The sequence below is a fragment of the Sebastes fasciatus genome, chromosome 18 (genome assembly GCF_043250625.1).
Source record: "Sebastes fasciatus isolate fSebFas1 chromosome 18, fSebFas1.pri, whole genome shotgun sequence".
NCBI classification, from domain to species: Eukaryota; Metazoa; Chordata; class Actinopteri; order Perciformes; family Sebastidae; genus Sebastes; species Sebastes fasciatus.
In genome coordinates, this window is record NC_133812.1 from 12,448,367 (window position 1) to 12,472,102 (window position 23,736).

Genomic DNA, 23,736 nt, shown 5'->3' on the forward strand with positions numbered 1-23,736 from the left:
CGTCAGTTCCCTATTTGTCCCGTATAACCCGGCGACCGCTTTGTTTAAACATGAAGGGGTTTTTCTTTGAATGCAATAATAAGGTCATTATGACATCCAACAGCTATGAGGACTCGCTGAAATTCAGCTCGCTGTAACATCCGAGAGAAATTGTTGAAAAACAGGGACACAGGAAAAATATATTTTAGATCCATAACAACATACTGGACAAGCTTTCACTAAATAAACAATGAATGGACCTCTCCCATTCAAAGTCAATGTCCAAAAGGTTTTCCTGCATTATGCAAGACATGTTTACCTGCTCTATACAACTCAACCCGACCATGCTGAGTACACACCGCAAGGTTTTCATTTCCATTCAAGAGCTAAATTAACATTTCTGAGCAAACCCGAGCTGCGCTTATTATAGCGTCCACCTGCCCTCGTAATTACACTAATTAAACTGAGTCAATACTGTACAGAGTGTACTGTACGCTCCTAACCAGAAAGCAGATGAATAGGGAGCTCATCTGTAGTAGAACATCACGTTGAATGGTGATCATTTGTGTGCAGATAAACAATGACTCCTCTGCTCAGCGTCCAGTAGCCTGTACGATATTCAGGGCTTTTTTGTTCACTGTGGTGGGTATCTTTGCCTCTTCTAGTGCTCAGCGCATAATATTGCAGCTACTGGAGGACAGAAAAGTGAAAGTGGACCAGTAGCAGCCGGGAGATCTGAGGAACAGACGTGTGACTAAATTGACTCTGGTTTGAAAAGTCAGATTTCTGGTAACATTTGCTGTGGGTAATACGGATGACAAATCCTTTTCCATCTTTAAATCATTTCACTGAGCTGATCAGGGCCTTCTAGTAAGGCCTGACTGTGCATGCACACTGCATGATGTTGGAAATGAGAATTTAAGCCCCGTCAACCTCCCAGCTAAATTAATTTTAATGTGCGGATTGATGCTATTTGTAATTCTGTCTGGAAAACTTCACATTTTATAATGCACTACGCACTACAATATCAGAAAAAGGTGACCTGAGATGATTCAAAATAGTTGAGGGTTCAGGATTGTTAAAGAAAACACTTAACAGACATTCACTTCAGTTTTTGGCAAAGTCTAGTTAGTTTAATGTTTCAAGTATGAATGTAGAAATGTCACAAAATTGTTACTTCATGCTTCGCTTGTTACAAAATCGGCAATATATATACAGTATATTAGGTAATTCAGCACATACAGTGTCAAACTCAAGGCCCACGGGCCAAATCCGGCCCCTCACAAATTTTTGATCCGGCCCCCTTATCAATTTAGGTTCTCAATACATTTTTGTATATTTTAACCATTATATGCTATTTAAGCATATAATTATTAAATATGGTTTATAATAAAGTAATTTTTGATCAATTTTGAGGTAAATATTGGGCTAATTTGGCAGTAATTCCAAAGAAATTTCAAATAGGTTACTTGCTAATTATCACCTAAATACCATGAAATTTGCTGACCTGTAAAATGAAGTGTTACCGAGAAAGCTTCTCAGCAACAACCACCTCCACCTGCATCTCAAGATGAAATATTTAGGTTGCAGGATTTACAGTCACATTATCTTACAGTCCGGCAGTAATTACCTGTATGCTGCTATTTGAGGCCAAAGACATGCAAAGTTTCAAAGAGTGGCTCACAGACTCTCCTTTGAGGCGCTGTATCACCTCAACAGTAACCAATGTAGCAGTGGTGCTTTGTAAAATAGTCCAGCAAAGTGAATGCTAGATGAGTCCCAGTCAAACCAAACCCACGAGGAGCAGGAGCAGCAGGAAGACGGCTGCCTGTGACAGAGCGTCAGACTGCATTGGAGGCTGACCTGATTTTGCTGCTATCGGTCGGGTGAAGATAAACGGGTGTTCCTACAGATGAGACATGGAGAATATGGGATGTTATAAATCAGTTTGAGCTGCGTATCTAAACGCATATAAATGATCATACTGGTCTTTAATTACACATCATTGGGGAACACTTCACAAAGCATGGCCTAGTTTTCAAATTGATTTCAATCATCCAGAAAACTGCTGGTTTCCATTTATTGCAGACTTGCAATTAATATTTCTTCAGCTTCCATTTATTTAATTATTTCCCTTATGCATTGTGTCTTATACATATCATTGTTGCATGGAAAAGCAGCTGCAAACAAGAGCAGCGTATTGAGATTGTCCTGAAGATGTGCGCTACCTTTTTATTTTTGGGTTTTCAACGCTCCCGATTTCGGTAATTTCATATCTTGATAACGATATATATCACGATACACTGTAGCATGTTTTCTGGTAATTCAATAAATGAATAGTTTATGAAGTAACCACATGTTGAGGTCTATTATTGTATACTTGTGATAATTAAATACTTGACAAATGAAAAGTATTGAGTATTTTCTCAAAATGAAGTTTCAAGTGAAATTAAAGAATAAAATAAATAAAGATTTCCATATATACACCGTTTGTTAATCGCATTGAACTGATTGGTAATGTAAAGTGTGATGTAAAAACACAACTGCAAATCTCCAAAAAATCTTCAAATGATATTCCTCAAAATATTTCACATCAGATTTTCTGAGAAATTTAAGTTAGTATGTTATCATCCATTAAGACGATGTAATTGTGTATCACAATATTTCGATATATGATTTCATCACAATACGATTCCATTGAAAGACGATAAATTATATATATTATTGACGTAATGAATTATTGCCCAGCCCTATGTCGGAAAGCAATGAACAAACCCACAAGACAGTCAATTAGCACACATGATACAGGGGAATTCTCTAACAACTCTGAGATCTGAGCTTCCTTGAATGCACCAACAGAGAAAGATTTCAAGAATAACTTTCACCAAACAAAAATGGCTAGAAAATCTAAAATGGGACTGATTATCTATCTGAAGAAAGTTTCAAACCTTTGCGAGATTATTTTCATTCCATGCTGAAATTAGTAGAATCAATTTGTCCCCCTCAAAAAGGTACAAAATTACTATAAAAACCAACAACGACTTTTGACAAATGCAGCTATATCTACAGTAGTTTATTTCTTCCCTCAATATAACACATAATTAAGAGTGAAGTGTTCAGGTTAAAGACACAGGTAACATATGATGCTCTGGTATAGTAACATTGTCGTATAGAGACCTGTCTTACCATGGGTGGACAGATGAGACTGATGGGGTCAGAAAAGCTGCTCACAATCGTCTTTCCCCCCTCCGGCTGAAACTGTGAGCAGAAGACAGAGAGACAAGGAAGAATTAATATGTGGCATAAATAAATAAATGTTTTTTTTCTCAAATTAAGTTGTAGTGATAGTACTTTCTTTAAAAAAATACTCATAACTGTCCTTGATTTTCCTACGTTTGTGATGGCTTTTTTTCTATTAAATTATTCTTTTCATCCTTTTGCGTCATTTCTTCACACAATAAATCCATCTGAATATTGATGGGGGTGATTGTTGACCTCATGTGCCATTAAATACGAGCCGTGTGACTCATTGTTCACCATGTTGTTCCACAGTCCCTTGGCCAGCTCCTCGTGCCCCTTTATGGTGAAGTGGAAGCAGTCGTGAGTGAAGAAGGTCATATCGATCTTCCCATTCTGCTCAGGGAGACAAAAACGTACACTGGTGTAGATTTACTGATGGATGCAGCGTGTTGCTGGTGAAACGTGACTTCTCTCTCATTCTCAGCCTCGTGTTAACAAAGCCAAAAGCTACAGCTGTCACACTCGCGATATTAATGATTCAATCATTGCTGTGCAATGTTTCACACTGACTCATCTCCTGAGAGTTGACACTGACTCTGCCATGTTGATATTGTTGTGGCCTTTGGAGTGAGGATAGATTACCGGGAGGCGTGGAGGGTCAGCGTGTTTCAGAAAGGGCTGAAGAACAACGGCGAAGTCGTCCCTGAAGAAACGTTTGCTGTACAGCAGCGTCTCAAGTCTTTTCTGTGGACGGGAGTAGCATGAAAATCAAGTTATAGTAACAGCAATCATGCAAATTACTTGCAGAGAGTTGTTAACATGAAATCAACATGCACTGTTTCGGAACCATGCACATTGTACATTATAGTGCATTTTCAAAATAAAATGATCTTGCAAGATGGTTGATAATGATTTAAAATGTTGTTTTCCATTATGGATAATATGCACATATTATTATATTATACTATTAAATGTATTATTCTATAAATATGGAGGTATAAACTGTACCTGGAACTCCAGATTGATTTCTACCAGCTCCTGAAGCTCAGGAGACTTGGCTACTGGCTCTATCAGGCACGAGCAGAAAGACCTAAATTAGAGTAAACTAGAATTACCACCTTGTGGTTGTATTCCTCTGCCAACAAGTCAACATGCAGTTTACATACATGTCTGTCCAAAATGTCCACACTTCATCATTTTATCCAGTTATTCATCGTTGTGTCTAGAAGGTTACACGTAAATTGAGAAGTTTGCATTTTGCAATTTGAACGTTACCTTCTAGACATGACCATTAAACATGTGTGTGAAATTGTTACAATTAGCATATGAATGCTTGAGTTGTGGCCCAAAACGTTTTTTTTGTGAGGTCACAGTGACCTTGACCTTTGGCCACCAAGTGGACGTTTGTGTCAGATTTAAAGAACTTCCCAGAAATTCCGTTTCTGGGATATCGCGTTCACGAGAATGGGACGGACGCACAACCCGAAAGCATAACAAAGCATGCCTTTTTTTTCTTTCAAAACTTGAAATATTGGACACAAGATGTGTCTTACATCACTGAGAAGTCCATTCTCAGTGTATGTGCGCTGGAGGGTTCAAATTCAGGGCTGCAACTAATGATTATTTTCATTGTCGATTAATCTGTTGATTATTTTCCCGATTAATCGATTAGTTGGTCTATAAAATGTCAGAAAATTATGAAAAATGTCAATCGATGTTTCCCAAAAGCCCAAGATGAAGTCCTCAAATGTCTTGTTTTGTCCACAGCTCAAAGATATTCAGTTTACTGTCAGAGGAGTAAAGAAACCAGGAAATATTCATATTTAAGAAGCTGGAATCAGAGAATCTTGACCTTTTTTTCTTCAAAAATTACTCAAACGGATAAATCGATTATCAAAATAGTTGGCGATTAATTTAATAGTTGACTAATAATCAATTAATTGTTGTAGCTCTATTCAACAGCACACTATATTTTGTATATTGGACCATGATTGGCTTCCAAGCCAGTTGTGATGTCACAAAATGCAGCAAAACCTTCCTCTTCAGCAGATGAATGTGAAAACAGCCTTCTATAGTGTCAAACTCTGCAGAGTGAAGGTCAAACATCACAATAAAACACATTTTTGAGCAGCAGGGAGACTTTAAGGCTCATGTTAATGTTCCTGTTAAGAATGAACGGCTCACCTTTGGAGCCGGCACCCCGGGGTGGGCTTCTGCACCTCTCTCAGAGTCTCCATGGGCAGGATCTGAACGACATTAACGATCATACGAGGAACCTGAAGCACAACACAACGGAAAAGACGCCCACGCTGCAGTGAATTCCAGCTGAAACCTTCGCTGAGACCAAATATGTCTCGTTTCCTTTTTCTTTCACTTTACCTCATTCATAAGCATTTCCAACGACACGGTGATATAGTGAATGAAGTTATCCACTGAAAATAGAGCCTAGAGAGAACACGGAGACTCTGCAGAGATTAATGACATACTTGTCATTCTGTAAAAAGACATTTTGAATGAACTAAACTCATTTGGAGAAAGAAAAAGACAGACCTTGTCTTTGCAGTAATCGCAGATGTCATTCATGCCCATGAGAATGGTCAAAAGCTTCCAGTCCTCCTCGAAGTTCAGACCCTAAAGGAAGAGACAACAGAGGGGTCAAATATGGTGCATAAAAAACTGGTTCAGGGACATCATCCTGCTGCAGGATATGTCAGATTCTGTCTGTTGAGCTTTAATAACCGGGTCTATAAACTCTTCCATCTCTCTGTTGTTACATTTCAGAGAAAACAGGGCATTACCTCATAACCTCTCATCGTGTCGATCAAATGTCTCGTCTGGCCGGGGAGGTTGCTAGAAAGACAGATCAACAACATCATAATAAATAATTAACACGTTGTGCAGATTGAAAACTGTTGGTGTCACACTGATGAGTCAGTACAATGTGTTGTGTCCAGTCACAGCAAGGTTGAAGCCTGTTTCGCTGATGTGAGCCTGCATCCCATGAACCGTCTTGCCGGGAGCAGCACCGAGCAGATTGGGATTGAACAACTTGATGATGTCTGAAAGTTACAATTGGAAAAAGAAACGTGTAAAGACGATTGTATTGTGTTTTTTTTCTTTATCCTGCTCTGGTTTATATGGAACATGCAACACAATAAATGTCAAGAGATATCTGAGATATCATCGGTGATTAAAACATCTTACTTGCCAAAGTAATGACATACTGAAATGAGCCGTAGCCTCCGATGCTGCAAGATGAAGAAATGTAAAAAAGAATGCCATTAGTAGCAAAAATAATTATGTAATAAACTAATGTATAATCAATGCTAAATCAACTGTGTTATCTCACTGAAAATAAAAAACAGTCTAATGAACAGAGCAAATTCCATCTCTTACATAAAAACACAAACATTAAAAGTATTTTATTTTATTTACAAATAAAAAACATATATATTCTATTTATTTCATTCATTTATAAATACAATTATGATTTTATTTTATTTACAAATAAATACAATTGTTTAATTTATAATAATTTAATTAAATAAAAATTTTAATATCTTTTAATTATTTATTTTTTAATAATAATATTGTTTTACTTATTTTTATTTATTTATAATACAAATATTGAAACAATTTAACGTAATGAAATTATGCACATGAATATTAATTATTTCATATGCTGTCTACAGTGCAGGACCACTAGAGCATGGTTATTATCCGTGCAAGAGATCCATTACAGGTTTCACTCATGATTTCTATCACCTCCACGACACGTGGCGAAACTCAATAGGAATCCCGAGGACGGTGGTGGCGTTGGCGCCGATGGCCGTCTGAAAAGGAAAGACAACATCTGAGACAAATATGATCATATGTATGTTCTGGTATTGTGTACTACATTTTGAAGAGGTGTTGTATCTTTGCAAACATGAGAACAGATATTTAACAATTCACACTTTTTAGCCCAAAAAGCTAATTGAGAACAGTAATGACAAGTAATCTGGTTACACTTCTGTCACTGCAACATTTAGTCATCATGATTTAATTAGTATACTTATACTGTATTGCCATTGCAGCAACAAATAACACCTACTGTCAGTGAATCCCCCAAGGCAGCGATGACTTTGATATCTGCCGCTTTCACAAATTCCACTTAACCAAAGGGAGAAAGGGGAGATGGGAGATGAAAGATAATAAATTATAAACCAGTTTCAACTCCTGGATAACAGACAGATTGATTATGGATGTGACCTTGACAGACCTGAGGAAGGGATTGAGGTAGAAGGACTCATGTCGGGGCACTGGAACACGGGATGTTTGAAGCTCACCGGTCGAGTTTTCTCTGGAAACTCCTGAGAATGAAACAAGAAAGAGTGAGACCAGAAATAAACCTTTTAAATCCCTTATTTTCAGATACAGATTGAATATGTGTCCTATAAGGGAGACAGTTCTCCTCACAGGGGGCAGATTATTTCTAATATAATTTGATGTCTTTGATACCGTGAGCATTATCTTGTCACTCATTGACCTTTGCTTTGCTTATTGCACGCATACTCTAGATCAGCGGTTCTCAACCAGGGGTCCTTGAGGGAATTCCAGGGAGTGTATTTTTACGATTTAATTCACTATAGAAGTGAGCCCAAGGTGAGTGAGAGTCATGCGAGCAGCTATTCTGATCATAGGGTTCACTTTCTTCACGATTATCTCCTCAAATGTAGTTGACAACATAAAATGCTGGTCTTAATCATATCTAACAACCACAATCTTTTCAGATGGAGGTTCCTCAAGCAAGATATTATCAAATGGTGACCGTGACCTAATGTTTGTCGATGTATCATTGGAATAGCTTCCCTCTTTACATCCGTCAATCCTCTAACAAATCTTCATTCAAATACCATCTACGAGTACATTACTTAAGCAGCTGATCGATAGTCCAGTGTTGGTCATGTATGGTTTTTTCTTTTGTTCCTTTTCCCTGATGATGGGCCTTGAGGCTAAATGGTTGTGGAAGATTGTGTATGAATGTGAAATTTTGAATGTTATTAGTGTAACACAAATATGATGTTGTATATAGTATGTATGTGATAAATGAATGTACTTGATTTCGGACCCCAGGAAGACTAGCTGGTGCCATTGGTATCAGCTAATGGGGATCCTTTTTAAATAAATAGGGGTCCTTGACACAAAAAAGGTGGAGAACCACAGCTCTACATGTGCTGGTCCATGTGGTTTGGTGAGTTGCCATACCATAGTAACCTGCCTCTTGTGTTAAAGGTAAGCTACCCATTGTTATATACTCATATTGTTTTTGTTGTTTTCATATTGTCCAACAGTGTTGTCTTTTTAATAAACCTGTCAATCAAGGCCCTTTGGTCAGACACTACCTGTTTGAATGACGAACAAAAGAAAATCAGAGAACTAAACAATATTCTGCCGTGAGAATCTTAACCAGTAGCTAACAAAGACAGCATTTTCTGTTCAGTGGTAAAACCAGGTGCACACAGTACCTTGTTGAGGGCCTCTTTGCTGTAGTGTCGTATCCCCTCCTCATACTCCCACCACCAGTCGTTGCCTTAAAGAGAAGGATTACATCCAAAGTGTCCATTTGAAACGGCCCAATGAGCCACTTTATCGATTTAACATGTAGTTTTCCTTTAACAGCCATTTACAGCTCAAAAACAGGCTCTTTTAGAAAGGCTCTTTACTTATATACATGTTTTGTTGTTATCAGATGACATTATAAAACACCATCAGCCTAAAAAAAAAGGCCCTGTTGTAACAATAAATTCAGGCACACAGCCTCACGTGTGCTCTGCAACTCCTGCTTGTTCTAGCACTTACCTTTGACAGAACAGGAAGCGAGCATACATGTTGCCACGGCGATCCAAAGCCACTCCATAGCAGTGCGTATGGGCCAGTCAACGGGTCGCCCCTGCAGACCTGCACAATGCAATGCTCAGCTATACAGCACGGTCGCTTTTGTCTCTCCCCACCCTCTAAAGCTGAGCGACAACCTGCGGGTCCAGTGAGAGCCATTCAATCAACGTCAGCAACACACAACACATCATGACAATAACAAGGTGTCACAGGCTTTTCTACATCACAAAGGTTTTGGGATATTAACATTCAAACAAGGAAGAAAGCATTCAAAACAAGCACTAAATATCCATATATCATTTATTAATTTCTTTATAAACTTGTATTTGAGATGGTAAAAATGCAGTCTTCTCGACAATCTTGACCAGTGTTTCGTTTTAGACGAATTGTGAGTTGAGTGGGTGTCGTGTGAATGCAGGAATCGTTTTCTTATCGTCCTTTTTGACTTCATACACTTCATGCAGACGTATTGGCAGATCAATTCTCAATAACTCTTAACAACAAGCACATACTGTCGAACTGAACAAATAGGCTTTTAGAGGAAGAAAAAAAAACCTGCATGTGGCAAAACCTTATTTCGTTTTGATAAATACTGTACGGCCTAACCATGGCTTCGTTTCTCAGATTTGAGCTTTAAAAGTGTAGGCAGGGCTCCAGCTTGGACTTTTGGTGAGGGGGTGGAACTTCTCACAACAGCTGAAGTTGTGTAACCAAACACACATACACACACACAAAAAAAACCTCATCCACTTCCTCTAATGTAGAAACAATCCAGAGTTTGAGGCGCTGCTATCTTTAAGGCTGCTCTTTAATTTCCACCTCAGCTAACTCGAGGCTTAACAAACTAAAAGAAATAAAAAGGCGGATGTAGGATGAGAGGAACTATTGAGCTACTCAACCACTAGAATGAAATCAAAGCCTGTTGATGGAAAAGCATCACATCAACGTACAGTACATCTTCAAAAACTGTTCTCTGCTTCCTTTCACTCGACTGTATACATCATACAGAAGAGGTTTTTTTCCTGACCTTTGCTCTTTAGATTGAAGTTTTAAAAAGCCTGTGCATTCTGCTTTCACTATCCTTGGAGACGCCTCTGTAGGAATTTTCTAACAGGATCTGCATCATTGATGAGGATTCGGTGACGGCTTCGTGACTTCAGCGGCTTCTCATTCTTTGTGTCTGCCATGTTAGAAACGTAACAAACAACCCGTGTGCTCAAAATTAAATGATCTCTCCTTGATTACAGCTTAACAGGTTTCTTGTACTAATGACACAGCATGGCTGGAGTACATTTTAAGCACTAATGTTTAATGAACATAAATTAATCTTTCTCAGTGAATTGCACGTATGAAAAGGTAAAGATCCAACATATAAACCAAACTAATTAATGCAAAAATTTGTTCACTCAAGTATCTGAAAAAGGGTTGCCTAAAATTAAAGTCAAACTGATCAGAGAAAAAACATGCAAAAAAACATGACTTTCTTTACCAACTAGCACATCAAATTATCTGAATTCACATTCTCCTGCCTGTTTTTTTTCTTCTAAATACTGCGCTAAATTAGGATTGAGGCAGAGTGTGATTTTCTCAAAAAGGGAAAGTGAGAAGAAAACTAATGCACGTTTTAGATTCCAACTATGTTGACTATGTTGATTAGTCAAGTCCACGATGCCTTGATCTGGCAACCACAAGGCTCATTTCCATTGCGAGGACACGGTTTTGCTTCTGGCAGTGTCCTGAGTCACAGACTAGCAAGTCCCAAGTCTGTGTTATCCTCTCAACGCTCTGTTCTGTGGCATTGTCCATAAAACACCCCCACCGTCTTTCTGCAGCACGAGACCAGCATATATTAAATGGAGAAAGGGAGTTGTGAGACTGCACAGTTCTGCAGCCAACTTAAGTCTTCTTTTAAAGTGGGAGAGCTGCTCAAACCAGCAGGTATTCGGCTAGTGAGCACCAGCTGCTCCGTGAGGCGGGCTAGCAGAGCATCTTGTCTGTCTTTTACTGCCCTCGCTCCGTCTGGCTTCCTCTCACTGCTGCTGCTCCTCCTCTTCCGCCTGGGCCGGGCCCTGGGCTTGCGCCTCTCCCTCTCCCTGTCCCTGGGGCTCGGCCTCGGCTTGCGACTGTTCCTGAGGCGGTCTGGGAGGGGGCGCCGGGGCAGGGACAGGCGGGCGAGGGGGAACTATGATTTGGTGCTGGCGCTGCCTGTAGGCGATGACCGTGCCTAGCAGCAGGGCGATGACGGTCATGAGGTAGAGGTCCCACTCCGGGCCCAGGAGCTGGTCCAGGTCCACCTGAGTAATCAGCTCCTTTAACTAACAAAGGAGCCGAATGAGGAGAGAGGATGGAGGACAAAGACACATATGATTCATTTCAGTTCCCCTCTGATGAAGCAGCTTTTACAATTTCTATTTCAAAGCCAAATTGTCACGGCTCCAGCTTGACAATTTAAGATGAAGTACTCACATTAAGATCCTGCAGGTACTGCAGAGTGTAAATCAGGCCCAGCTTGCACAGGGCCAAGAAAACTGGGACCTGGGCATCGGGGCTGGCTTCAGCGGCCATGTCGTAGAAACGCTTGGCTAAATGGATGTCCTGCAGAACCGCATGAAACAATTCAGAATCACAAATCAGTCCAGTGACTACATTAACTTTACTCTGCATTCATAGATCAATGTGACTAAGTGGATATGAGTGAAGCATTGAGAGTGAGCTGATGTTTAAGTGTCAGCAGTGAAACTCTGTGCCCACCTGTTTGATGCCCAGGCCTTTCTCATGCATGTAGCCCAGGTTAAACATGGCCTGGGCGCTGTGCTGCTGCTCTGATGCCAGTCTGTAGTGGATCACAGCCGTCTCATAGTCCACATCTGTCCCGTAGCCGTAGAAGTGGTAGTCCCCTAGCTTTATCCTTGCCACAGTGTAACCTGGGAATGAGATTTATATGCATCAAACTCTCATTCTAAGCGTAGGATTGAGCAGCCAAATTCAACTACTTTTTTTTTTATGTAAACCAATCATAGGTGGATTCAACATGAAAAAGAAATGCTACAAATAAATCAGAGTCTGTGTGTACGGACTCACCTTGTGCTGCAGCTCTTGTCCAGTGGAGCAATGCACGAGGGTAGGTCTCATTCTCAGTGAAGATTCTAGCTCCTTCTTTTTATTACAGTCCAGACAAATACAAAAAAAACATTCAAAGGTTAGGATGGTACTTTTCCCAAACTTGGTGCTCTGTCAATACTTTTGGGGAATTTGCATAATAAAACACAGAAGGATTTTTTTTACCCACATTTGTTTCACTAAATCAATTTTGCTATTGTGTGATTAAACTAAGACAGAAGGCCTTTTCACACCAGGGAAGAAAGCGTAAAAAAGAAAAATGAAAATGTGAGATATTTGTGGCTGATTTTTCACGTTCAAACCTTTCACACCAAGGCCAACACATAATATTTGCGTTCCGTGCATTCCTCCGAAAATTAAAGTTTTGCACCGTCACACAATCATGGATGCATAACTTGTTTTTACTATAATAAACCCAAACCCAACTCTAGGTTTTTATTCCAAGTGTGCACGTCTGTGTAGAAAAGTTACAATGTGGTCGCATTTCCTATGAAGCAAGTTATTGTAACGAGTGTAAATACTGAGCTTATTGCATTGGTTTTCATCATTCATGACTGGACTGGCTCGTAGAGATAGATGGGTTTGAATGTTTAAATTTGATGTGCGATTTATTCGCACTAATTATTTCAGTTTGGTCTGAAAAGACCTTACTGCTATGACTACTTTTTTTTTTTATGGCATTTGAACCTGATGTGCTTTTCACTTAAACACTTTTTTTTCTCCTTCCTGTTATGATACTAATGTCACAGTTTCTCTTACTTTGATCCAGAATGAAGGCCACGTTGCTCTGGGCCACCTCGTAGCCCTGCTCAGCCAGCAGCAGATACTGGACCAGCGCAGCGTCGGCCTCACCCTCCTTAAAGCTGCCGTAGGCCGCCATGAGACGATCCGACCAGCGACCGCGTTCACACACGTTCTTGAAGAGCTGAAATGAAGACACAGACACACGGTGTGTCACACAACATGTAACATTGGCGCCAACATGTAACATTGGCGCACAATGATGTCACAATTAACAAAGAACTGAGCAGCAGCTCCCGGGTGCCTCACCTCCACGGCAGTGTGGCAGGAGCGCATCACACCGGTGCCAGTAGCATGCATCTGGGCCAAGTTGTAGAAGGCCAGGATGTGGCCCGCCTGTGAGGCCAGGTTGAAGAATTTAAGTGCCTGCTTGTAATCACGCTTCACACCAATGCCATCTGAGGAGGGGAAGAAAGAAAAACAGTGAATCAAATGGAGGAGAAAAGAAGTGTACTAGTCCACAGAAATGAAAATCATGTGAAGAAAGTAAAGAGAATTTCTTTTTTTTAAAGATTTGAATAATCAGACAGACAACAATGAAAAGCTTTGACAGGAGGCCGTGACACATTGTGTACCACAAGCACACACCATGCACAGCTGTACTCACTGTAATACATGGTGCCCAGCTGGAGTTGTCCATCCACCCAGCCCTGCTCTGCTGCCTTTTGGAAGTACTTCAGTGCCATCTCATAGTTCTGAAGACACAAAACACACAACATTCAAATGGCTGCTCTGATTTCAGCATGAGTGGCAGCTTGCCATCGACCTCATAAACCAAACGACTTTACTGGGATTGAGAGAGTGCATCTTAAACTCAGGCATGATTTTAAAAAAGATTGTAGTGTGTGTAAAAGGCTCTTACCACTGGGACACCTCTCCCATATAGGTAGGCCATGCCCAGGCCACTCTGTCCCACTGGATTACCCTAGATTAAAACAAAAACAAACATGACAACTGAATAACACATGTCAGCTAACAGGTAAAAGTATGTAGAGTAACAGAAAGCTGAGTGCTGCTTTCTCTTAAAGAATAACTGTAATGATAGACGCCCTTACAAACACTAAAAAGGTAAATTATCCAGTTCAGATAGAGATAAAGACATGAGTCAACAGCTTTGTTCTTACCAAGTCGGAGGCCTTCTTAAAGTACTGCAGGGCTGTCTCGTTGTTCTGAGGGATATACTCGCTGCCTTCTGAGTACATCTGAAAAAGGACAGAAGGAGTGACATCTCTCAGAAATCAAAAATGTGATGCACCGCCTCAAACACAAGTGCAGTGCTCTGCACCGCCCTCTGTTAAAACAGCATTGCCAAATCATTGGCTTTATTTATTTTGGATTCAATTTGTAGCATCTCTCTGCTCTCCAACTCGCTGACTGCTTCTCCCAAGATCTCACACAGTATGGGCGACATATTTAGAATGTTTACAGACAGAGAAGTGAAACAGATGGATAAAAAGACAAAACGATTTGATTAAACTGAAGTGTTTGTTGTTATAGGTAAAGTAAGTTAATAATGTCCAGCAGGCTTGCCAGTGTAAAACAAAGACATAACTGTAATAAAACTGTCTCATTACAAACAAATAAATCAGTCTCCACCACCGTTGCACAACAGGCATCTCACCCACCTTCCCGAGGAAAGCCATAGCGTGTGTATTCCCTGCATTTGCAGCCTGGTTGAAGTAGTCATACGCCCTCTGTTGGATAGAAAATACATTTAATGATGGAAATTAAAATCACAAGAATACAATACTTCAAATGAATCTTTTGTTATAAAAGAAAATGTCACCTGATGATTCTGTTCTACTCCACGTCCTCCATGCAGGTGCAGCTGACCTAATCCCACCTATCAGGGGAAACAAAGAACCTTGTTACCTTCAGTGACACATAATTAGTATAAATATGAAGATTACATTTCACACAATGATGTCTCGTCTTCCTCTAATTACATACATGTAATATGGTTGAGATATATTTGCATGCAAAGAGAAAAATGCTGGACAAATGAGTAAAGGCTGACACAATGTAAACTGTGATTATGACCTTTGCCAACTGTTGCTTTAGCTATTTTTAGACCATAAGACGGATTCAAGGACAAAAACTGTAAAACTTGGCAGGAGATAAGCTGTAACCAAGTCACAGCTACCAGTAGTTTGAATATACAAAGATTTTACTGAGGGTGTTTTCACGCCTAACCTGTTTGGTTTGGTTAAAATGAAATCTGATCCGTTTTCCCGACTAGCACGGTTCATTTGGGCTGCTGTCAAAGCTGTCGATCGAACTCTGGTGCGCAATAAACAACTGAGCCGAGACCACTTGAGAAGATGGGTCTCTCTCTGGTGTGGTTCGTTTTTGGTGTGAAAGCAAACAAACCAACCACAGGATTTTATGATAGCAGATATGTGATTTTAGCATGATATCAAAAGCTTAACTATTAATAAATCCATCTGCTGAACGTAAAATCTGTTCAGGAATCGATGTGTATTTAAGCACGTCAGCGCGTGTATTTTCCCTAATTAACAGGTCAAAAGATGTTAAAACTGCTGTGCTTGTATCCGACTTCAAGTACTTTGTCAGTTCATTAACTTTTTTAAAAAGTGTGTGACAGCGATCCCGCAGTATGCCGGTCATGCACTTGTCCGTGCGCTCCCCGACGTTTGGACTATGCATTCGCACCAGTCATCTGGAAGCGTTAAAGTGCTTCATTAACTTCAGTCAGTCAACAGAATTTGATTTCCCCATGTGGGTCCTGATGATGCAGGATGATAATCGCCAAAACTGTCCAATCAACGTGTTACCTGTCGGTCTGTATAACTTCATGTTTACTCCTCTAGTTCGTTTGTAAAAAGTCAGTGTGAACAGGAACCGGGCCAGAATTAAAATGCAACCGTGTATAATTTTTTCACTTGGTCCGGACCAAATGAACCGAACTACAGGTTTGTAAGCACCCTTATTCTCACCAAACATTTGGCTCTCAGTCACAAAAGGCAACACAATGAGGTATATTTGTATTGCACATTGTTAGTTTTCATTAAAACACTTTTTATACTGACGTTCTGCAAATTGCTTTAGATTTGTATAATATTTTTTTTCCAAAACTGTCCCATATATGATCAATACATTTGATTAAGATACGTGTACTGCATGGGATATGTTTACTATCAGTGCAGAATAAGGTTGTAATGACAAAAACAAATGAACAAAGGACACATATTGATGATGACCCAATTTACCTGAGCTTGAACATCTCCTTTCTCAGCCAGAAACTGATAGTACTGGATCAAGTCCTCCTCCAACATCCCACTGGTAGATCCTGGGTTCTCCACCTCATCCAGCAGCCTGATCCTCTGCACCGCTGAGCCCCCTGTCAGGGACACGTCACTGGCCACTGAAGGTGGTGGCGGAGAGGAGGAGTGGAGAAAAGAGTTTCAATCAGGTTATTTGCCCATGAAGAACCAGAACATCACACCTGAATATCATATCAAAAAATGCAGTGAATGCTCACCCTGATTTGCCACAAGCCGGTAGTGTGTTAGGGCTGACTCACAGCTCTGGGGAACACCCACACCTCCCCAATATCGGTATCCCTAATAAAACAATAAGAGGAAATGTCATTTTTTTATACTTAAGAAATACCGTGACTGTGTCATTGCTCAACTGACAGACAAATCAACTCACCAGAATCATATGAGATATCAAGTTTCCACCCAGTGCACCGAAGGTGTAGTAAACCAGGGCCTGACAAACAAACACAGAATGTGGGCAATATGTGAGTAAATGTTGGGAAAAGATAGACATTACATAACATTACTGTCACGGACGCTTTTGTCCAAAGTAACAGCATAAGTTCAGTTATACAGAATTTACAAAAAGTACCTTAGCCTGACTCGAGTTAACTCCAAGTCCTGCTGCGTACAGAAAGCCAAGAGCCTATGGAAAAGTAAACAATGCACAATGTTACACAACTGATTCTATAAGCACAAGTAATCAGTATATTTGATAAGATAACATTTTGGATGAGATCTTTACCGTCTGAGCTTTAGGCGAGCCCTCCATGGCAAGCTTCTCAAACATTTCTTTGGCCTTGGTGACGTTCTGGCTCATGTAGTCTCCAAACAGCATGGCGTACGCCACCTTCTCCATGGCTTTATGGTGGCCTTTCTCTGCTACTTTCTGCAGCTTTTCGTATAATCTGAAAGAGTGTTTGGATGAGCAGAGGTGGCTTGAGTGAAGTCGGATTGACATAATAAAAATGATGTGTACATAACAAACAGTGCTGACATGACATCTTAAGCAAATAAGGATGTGCTGAGCAAAGTCACACAGGGAAGAAACTCACTCTTTCTTTTGGGTCCTCCTGGTGGTGGCATTGAGCATGCGCAGGACAGTTATATACTGGTCGTCAGCCTCCTCCGCCTGCAGTCTCTGCTGGGCCTGCTCCTCCGCTGAGGGAAAGAGAGGAGAAGCCAATGAGAAATTACAGATGCAAAAAAAATAATAAAGGTTTATAACACTTTGGCAGCAGAGGAGGCAATCGATAGTAATTCTGGAAATGAAAACATGGTGCACTGTGAGGGTGGTTTCAGATAAGTTGTTTGATAAGGTCATAATGATCAGTCAACAAAACAAATTCTTTAACATTTTATTTTTAATTTAGGCTTTAAAATGAGACACTAAAGGTAGTTATAAGTTAACAGCCAAGGTATTAAGTTAAAGACTTACTTTCACAGAAACCCCACTTCTTCTCATGGTCATAGTCGTAGATTGTGGCGCACCACAGCCGTCCATCCCCCCGTCCATCAGTGGTACAGTCCGAGTATTCTTTCCCCTGGAAGAGGAAGGGGAAGATGCAGGGCTCTCCATGGGCTGTACCTCCATTCACCACAGGAACTGTATAAAAAAACAACATATAATTATAACAGATAATAGGCAAAACAAATAATAAAGTAAAAAAACAACTGGATATGGCATGATAACTTGTAAAAAAATAGGTATGTATTATGTATAAAAAAAAATATCTCCTTGTGGGGATAGAGTTGAAGTATTAAAAATGAATGTGTTGAATTTGTCTGGTCTTCAATCCCACTTATGTTCTATGCTCCTGGTTTAAGGAGTTACACGCTATTTTTATTAAATTCCTTTGGAATAAAAAAAAAAAAGAGAGAATCGCCTTCAAAAAATTAACAATACCAAGAGGTAAAGGTAGAGTCCCTGATATTTGTAATTATTATCTAGCATATAATTCAAGGTACTACTTGCTTTCTTGGGCATCTAAATACAATTACCCAGAGGTGAGCAGCTGGGTATGGCTTGAACATGCAATCCTCTCTCGACATAATATTACCCTGTTTGTGGTATCACACCAAACCACCTGTTGCTTTGGACAAAGACTTGGGATCGCCTGGTTTGCCCTTCCCTCCTGTCCCATGTGGTATAAGATGTTTATGGCAGGTGGGCATGTTTTGTGTGACAGGCAGTGGCGGTGTGAAGCCGCCCACACATGATGTTTTATTTCTCAGTAGGGTCCTTTCCATAATGTTGTAAGACAGTTATAACAATCTGAGCCTGGCAGTGGCAAAAACAGGCACTTTTAGTGGATGTAAATTGATGGTGTAATGCAACATTTACAGATGCAAACTGCTGTTAAACTAAACAGAAGAAGAAAAGAAGCCTTTGCCAAATAACCATTAGTCAAACGGTACCACTCTCAGTAATACATCCAGGGATACTTCCCTATTACAGGGTTTTCCCTGCCATTAAACACTTAGGCATGGCGCCGAAGTGTTTTTGTGCCCCGCAAGCCTTATGAACATAAAAACAACGTGGAGAGCATCTGAACGAGCAGACGCACTACCTGTCTACTCATCATGTTCGCTAAGTTATGGCTCTCAGTGACTTTTCATAATAAATTAAATGTGATTAAAAAAAACATCTTCATGATAAAAAGTACATTAGTAAAGAAAATGTATTTACAGGGCTTCCAACCTAAGCCTTTTTCAATACTGGACCAATTTCAAAAATTGTTGTCCCAATTAGTCACTTAGACACAAAAACATGGGAAAATAGGGTTCAGGTTGAAAAATACCAAGGTTACCCTTTAGAGACTTTGATAAAGGCCTGAGCAGACACTGGGGCATGCTTAGGAACTTCGATGTAACATAGCCTTTACTGTATCCCATCAATTGTTCTGTATATACCTTCCCTCCCCTCCTCCTTTTGTGTCCATGTTTGTTTTCTTTTGTTTGTGATATTTTGTCTCGCGTGTAAATACACAAACCTAAAAAACCTGTTACCATATCCATTGTGATCTTTTTTTTCTAGAAACAACAGTCACAGATTTACAACTTCATATTAAACATACAAAGTCTGTTAATTCAAATAAATGTCAGTAAAATGTCAATATTCATTCAAGCTCAATATTATACTTGTGCAAGACGGCGATGGGTAAATAACTAACAATCCACAAGTAAAATGATGTAACTGACTGCAAGAAGAGCCACAGGTGCAAGGCGCTGTTAAGTTCTCATGGGATTTAACCGTTTATCCAATCTGGCGCTGGCTGCCCTGAAACCACAAACATCTTTTCTCAGAGTCAGCAAAACTGAAAGCAGGTTAACGTGTCAAGACTCAACAAAGCTAACAAAATAAGACAAGACCGGCGTCTTCATTCTCAAAAACAGATGTGACTTAAGACGAGGTGAAAACCTGAGGGCATTGAGGAGTCAGTAAAGCTACTGACAGACTATCCCTGCTTCAGGCCAGCCAGCACATTAGCCATAAATGCTTATAAGAGCTAAAGATGTTTTAAGATTGTAGGTTCAGACTAGAGGTCCCTGAAATATACCACTAACATTTCCTACCACTAAATAATTATAACTCATATGGAGCTTAACTCCATACAATAGCCAGATGCCCAGTGGCTCACCAACCCTTCTTAACACAGCTATGTGAAGCCTTAAACAACGGAAATAACCAGTCATCAAAAGGATGGATGGACGTTTGAGCTAGAATTTTAGTCCTTACCCTCTTTAGGTTTCTCCTCAACTGGAGGAGGCTGCTCAGGCAGGTCCTCCTTCTCCTCTCCTTCTAGTCCCTCCCCAGTTGACGGTTTCTCTTCCTCTGGCTGGGAGACTTCATGGTCAGAGGTCACAGATGCACCGGCCACAATTCCTGACGCCAGACGGATGTCTTCTTCTTCAGAGTCTGGATCGTGGTAAGACTGGAGGGATGAACAAGAAGTTATTTTAAAGGAACGGATGAGGAAAAAAATCCCATTGCATATTAAAATAGGCTGAATAGAATTGCATATGGCAAAAGTTATGGATGGTTATGTTGATTATTTATCTATTTATTTATATTTATTTTGTACACTTGTTTCCACTTGCAGTGGATTGTCAGAGTTGTATTAACAAAATTCAGAAATATACTCTGTTTAAAAAAAATCCCCCCAAAAGAAATCAAGTCATTCATCCTCAAGGTTTGATGTGCTAACTTCAATACATTTCTGATCTTCTGCTATGTTATGAACCATCCAGACCTCTAAGGTCATCTGGATCAGGTCTGCTTAGTGTCCCCAGAGTCACAACTAAACATGCAGAAGCAGCGTTCAGTTTTTATGTACCAAATATTTGGAACAAGCTCCCAGAAACCTGCAGGACCAACTCCAACTCTGAGTTCTTTTAAATCAAAGCTTAAAACTTTCCTGTTTGCTGCTGCCTTTTATTAAACCAGATAATGATCTTATACTGCACTAGAGCTTATACTCTTGTGTGTTATATTTCTATTTTAGCTTCAATCCTAGCTTTTATTTGTAGCTTGTTTTTATTTTCTAATCTTTAATGTTTTTATAGCTGTTTTAATTATGTCTTAATATTCTTTTGCACTTTGTCTCAATGTCCCTGAATGTTTATGTAAAGCACTTTGAATTGCCCTGTTGCTGAAATGTGCTCTACAAATAAAGCTGCCTTGCTTTTACTGTCTTTTGATTGTTTTTATTATCCTTTTAATTTATTTTTTTCTTTTAACTTACACTTTTATTCGTTTTTATCTTATGCACTTTTATCTTGCTTTTATATATGCAAAGCACTTTGAATTGCCTGTGTGTTTGAAATGTGCAATACAAACAAAGCTGCCTTGTCTAACTTAATAAAAACAATATCAAATCAGCATCATGACATACCTTTAGCTCTGGTCCTTCATTACCATGTTGCTCTTCATCTGAAACAGTATTAATAAGACACACAGTGTGAACTTGAGATGCACAAATCTAAATATAAACAGCTGGCAACAGTTCTGTGCAGATATTAACCACTTATACACATCATATACTCACCAGCTGTTACTCCTTTGATGAAGACTATCAGCAGGATGGTGAAGATATAAACCCCTCTTGCAGTCTTTAAACACCTTTTATAGCCCATTATGTTGATGTTGACAAGCCAGCAATCTGCTAGCTGTTAGCTGCTGCTGTTTCTATCAGCAAACATCCAGTTAGTGTTATCACACTGTGATATGCAGCATTAATAAACTCACACACAGAGTAGTTAGCTTCACTGAATGACGTCCAACGTTAGCTAGGGAGCTAACAAGCTACATAGCCACACAAAAAGACCAACTAAACAACGAAATAATGTGCAAGAGTGGCAAGTCTTCGGTTTGAATAATAGCTGCCGAGCACCTCTTGGTACTCCCAAACAGCCGAGTTGAACAGCGACATGTAAAAGCTTTCTTCTTGTAGTTATATTAAGCAGATACTACTTAGCTAGCTGTGTTACAGTTAAGCTCCTGCTACTACTGAGCGACACTTCCTGTTCTCGAGGTTTCGACCAATCACAGCGCGTTCTGGTTTGACAGTAGCCAATGAGCGTGCGGCAAGGATGTGTCAGCCAATCAGGTGCGAACACAGTTATGTTTCTAGTTGATGGGTTTGTCCACGACACCACAACATGTTATGATGAACATATCATTATCATCTAGAGGCAGGTGGAGGCGGTGGCTTTGGTTATTAGTAGCATCGTAACCATAGTGAATCCGACATTTAGACATATTAAAATTAATATAAATAGGCAAGGCAAGACAGCTTTATTTGTGGAGCACATTTCAGCAACAGGGCAATTCAAAGTGTTTTACATAAACATTCAAGAACATTGTGATAAAGTGCAAAAGAACATTACGACATAATTAAAACAATTATAAAAACATTAAAGATTAGAAAATAAAAACAAGCTAAAAATAAAAGAATAGAATATAACACACAAGAGTAAAAGCTCTAGTGCAGTATAAGATTATTATCTGATTTAATAAAAGGCAGCAGCAAACAGGAAAGTTTTAAGCTTTGATTTAAAAGAAGTTGGAGTTGGTCCTGCAGGTTTCTGGGAGCTTGTTCCAGATATTTGGTGCATAAAAACTAATTGCTGCTTCTGCATGTTTAGTTGTGACTCTAAGGGGACACTAAGCAGACCTGATCCAGATGAACCTGAGAGGTCTGGATGGTTCATAACATAGCAGAAGATCAGAAATGTATTTTGTCCCTCAACCATTTAGTGCTTTGTAAACCAGCAGGAGTATTTTATAAACAAAATATTATAAGTATTTTAATAAACAAAATTACAAGGTATATCAAATGTGAAAGAATGTGCCTCACCAGGACACCCACATTACTGTCCATAACCAATGGATGTGTATGTGTATAATGGCAGTGTATATCCTCCTCCAGCATAACTTGAGTAACAAACATTAACTGCAGAAACCTGTAACTACTTTTACTATATTTTTTACTATTTTACTATTTATTTTTACTATATTTAAAGCTAACACAAGAATTATAAAATGTAGAAGTATAGCTACTAGTTTACTTACATTACATTACACTTGGAGGACATAGGCCTCTACATCAGGAAGCAGTCCATGAGGAAGCCTGCTGATCAGCATACAAGTTAAAACCAACCGCCTCAGAAGCAGCTTCTATCCCCAGGCCATCCGGATGCTGAGCTGAGTCTCACAACTGACCCTGACCCACTAGAGCCCTGTCTCTATCCATTCATCCATTCATACCCACCTCCTCACCCTCGGTTACACTGCACTTATTGCACCACACACTTACGAGGTTTTTAATTCTATGTATTTACTGTGGAGCGCTCCATAAGTATGTGTGTATTGGGGGAGCGTGTGTGTGAGTGAGAGTGTGATAATGGACACAATATGCTTGTTTTATTGGTGCAAATGGTCCCCATCTGTAGATATTCTCTTTTTAATGATACAGTACAAGTTTATAATTTCTGAATTGGCTGTAGGTGGTTTCAGCAGATTCAGAGGAATAGCTTCCACATTTAAATCCAAAACACTGTACTACTGACTACTCTTTGATATTACTGCAGTCAGTATCGACTTCACTTGTAACCACAAGAAGAGGTGTCTGTCTCTGACCCGTAGTAAACCAGTGCACTACGGCTCAGGCCCGATAAGTCCCACTAAAACCATTAGCACTCTGAAAGTTTGACTGACTGGGGCCATTAATCCTCTCAGGTAATTAGTTGAATGAAACAGTACCTGGTCAGGGCTGTCAGTTACCTGATGGAGAGAGGGGCGGTACTGTAAAGATGTCTGCACATTTAACAGTGGAGATTATGAGTTCATATGAAATACAAACACACACAAAATGAGCCAAATTAAAACAAACAAACAATTTTGTTTCGATCTTCTCTCATAAGTCACCGCATTATT

At 39.7% G+C, this 23,736-nt stretch overlaps 2 protein-coding genes across 3 annotated transcripts; both read right to left on the minus strand.

Moving 5' to 3' along the window:
- Window positions 1–1,091: 1,091 nt before the first annotated feature.
- On the minus strand, window positions 1,092–9,260 carry LOC141756388 (phospholipase B1, membrane-associated-like). The gene is made up of 16 exons (XM_074616060.1): window positions 9,061–9,260; window positions 8,727–8,791; window positions 7,481–7,571; window positions 7,313–7,371; window positions 6,985–7,052; window positions 6,424–6,467; window positions 6,158–6,278; window positions 6,018–6,069; window positions 5,770–5,850; window positions 5,599–5,664; window positions 5,404–5,495; window positions 4,228–4,309; window positions 3,862–3,963; window positions 3,517–3,612; window positions 3,166–3,237; window positions 1,092–1,885 (listed from the first exon to the last, which is right to left on the minus strand). The coding sequence occupies exons 1-16, from the start codon at window positions 9,116–9,118 to the stop codon at window positions 1,763–1,765; spliced, it is 1,272 nt and encodes a 423-aa protein (XP_074472161.1). The 5' UTR covers window positions 9,119–9,260; the 3' UTR covers window positions 1,092–1,762.
- A 118-nt stretch (window positions 9,261–9,378) lies between these two features.
- Window positions 9,379–21,821, minus strand: LOC141756387 (protein sel-1 homolog 1-like). 2 transcript variants are annotated; one of them, XM_074616058.1, is made up of 21 exons: window positions 21,347–21,821; window positions 21,194–21,231; window positions 20,038–20,233; window positions 17,737–17,904; window positions 17,354–17,459; window positions 17,044–17,206; window positions 16,891–16,944; window positions 16,693–16,752; window positions 16,520–16,601; window positions 16,248–16,402; window positions 14,804–14,860; window positions 14,643–14,711; window positions 14,142–14,219; window positions 13,880–13,942; window positions 13,625–13,712; window positions 13,267–13,415; window positions 12,976–13,141; window positions 12,178–12,249; window positions 11,848–12,020; window positions 11,563–11,691; window positions 9,379–11,411 (listed from the first exon to the last, which is right to left on the minus strand). In XM_074616058.1, exons 1-21 carry the CDS (start codon window positions 21,432–21,434, stop codon window positions 11,127–11,129), a joined length of 2,439 nt encoding a protein of 812 aa, XP_074472159.1. In that variant the 5' UTR covers window positions 21,435–21,821; the 3' UTR covers window positions 9,379–11,126. The 2 variants fall into 2 exon arrangements, with proteins under 2 accessions (XP_074472159.1, XP_074472158.1); XM_074616057.1 differs by having other exon boundaries at window positions 12,178–12,252.
- Between the last annotated feature and the right edge of the window lie 1,915 nt (window positions 21,822–23,736).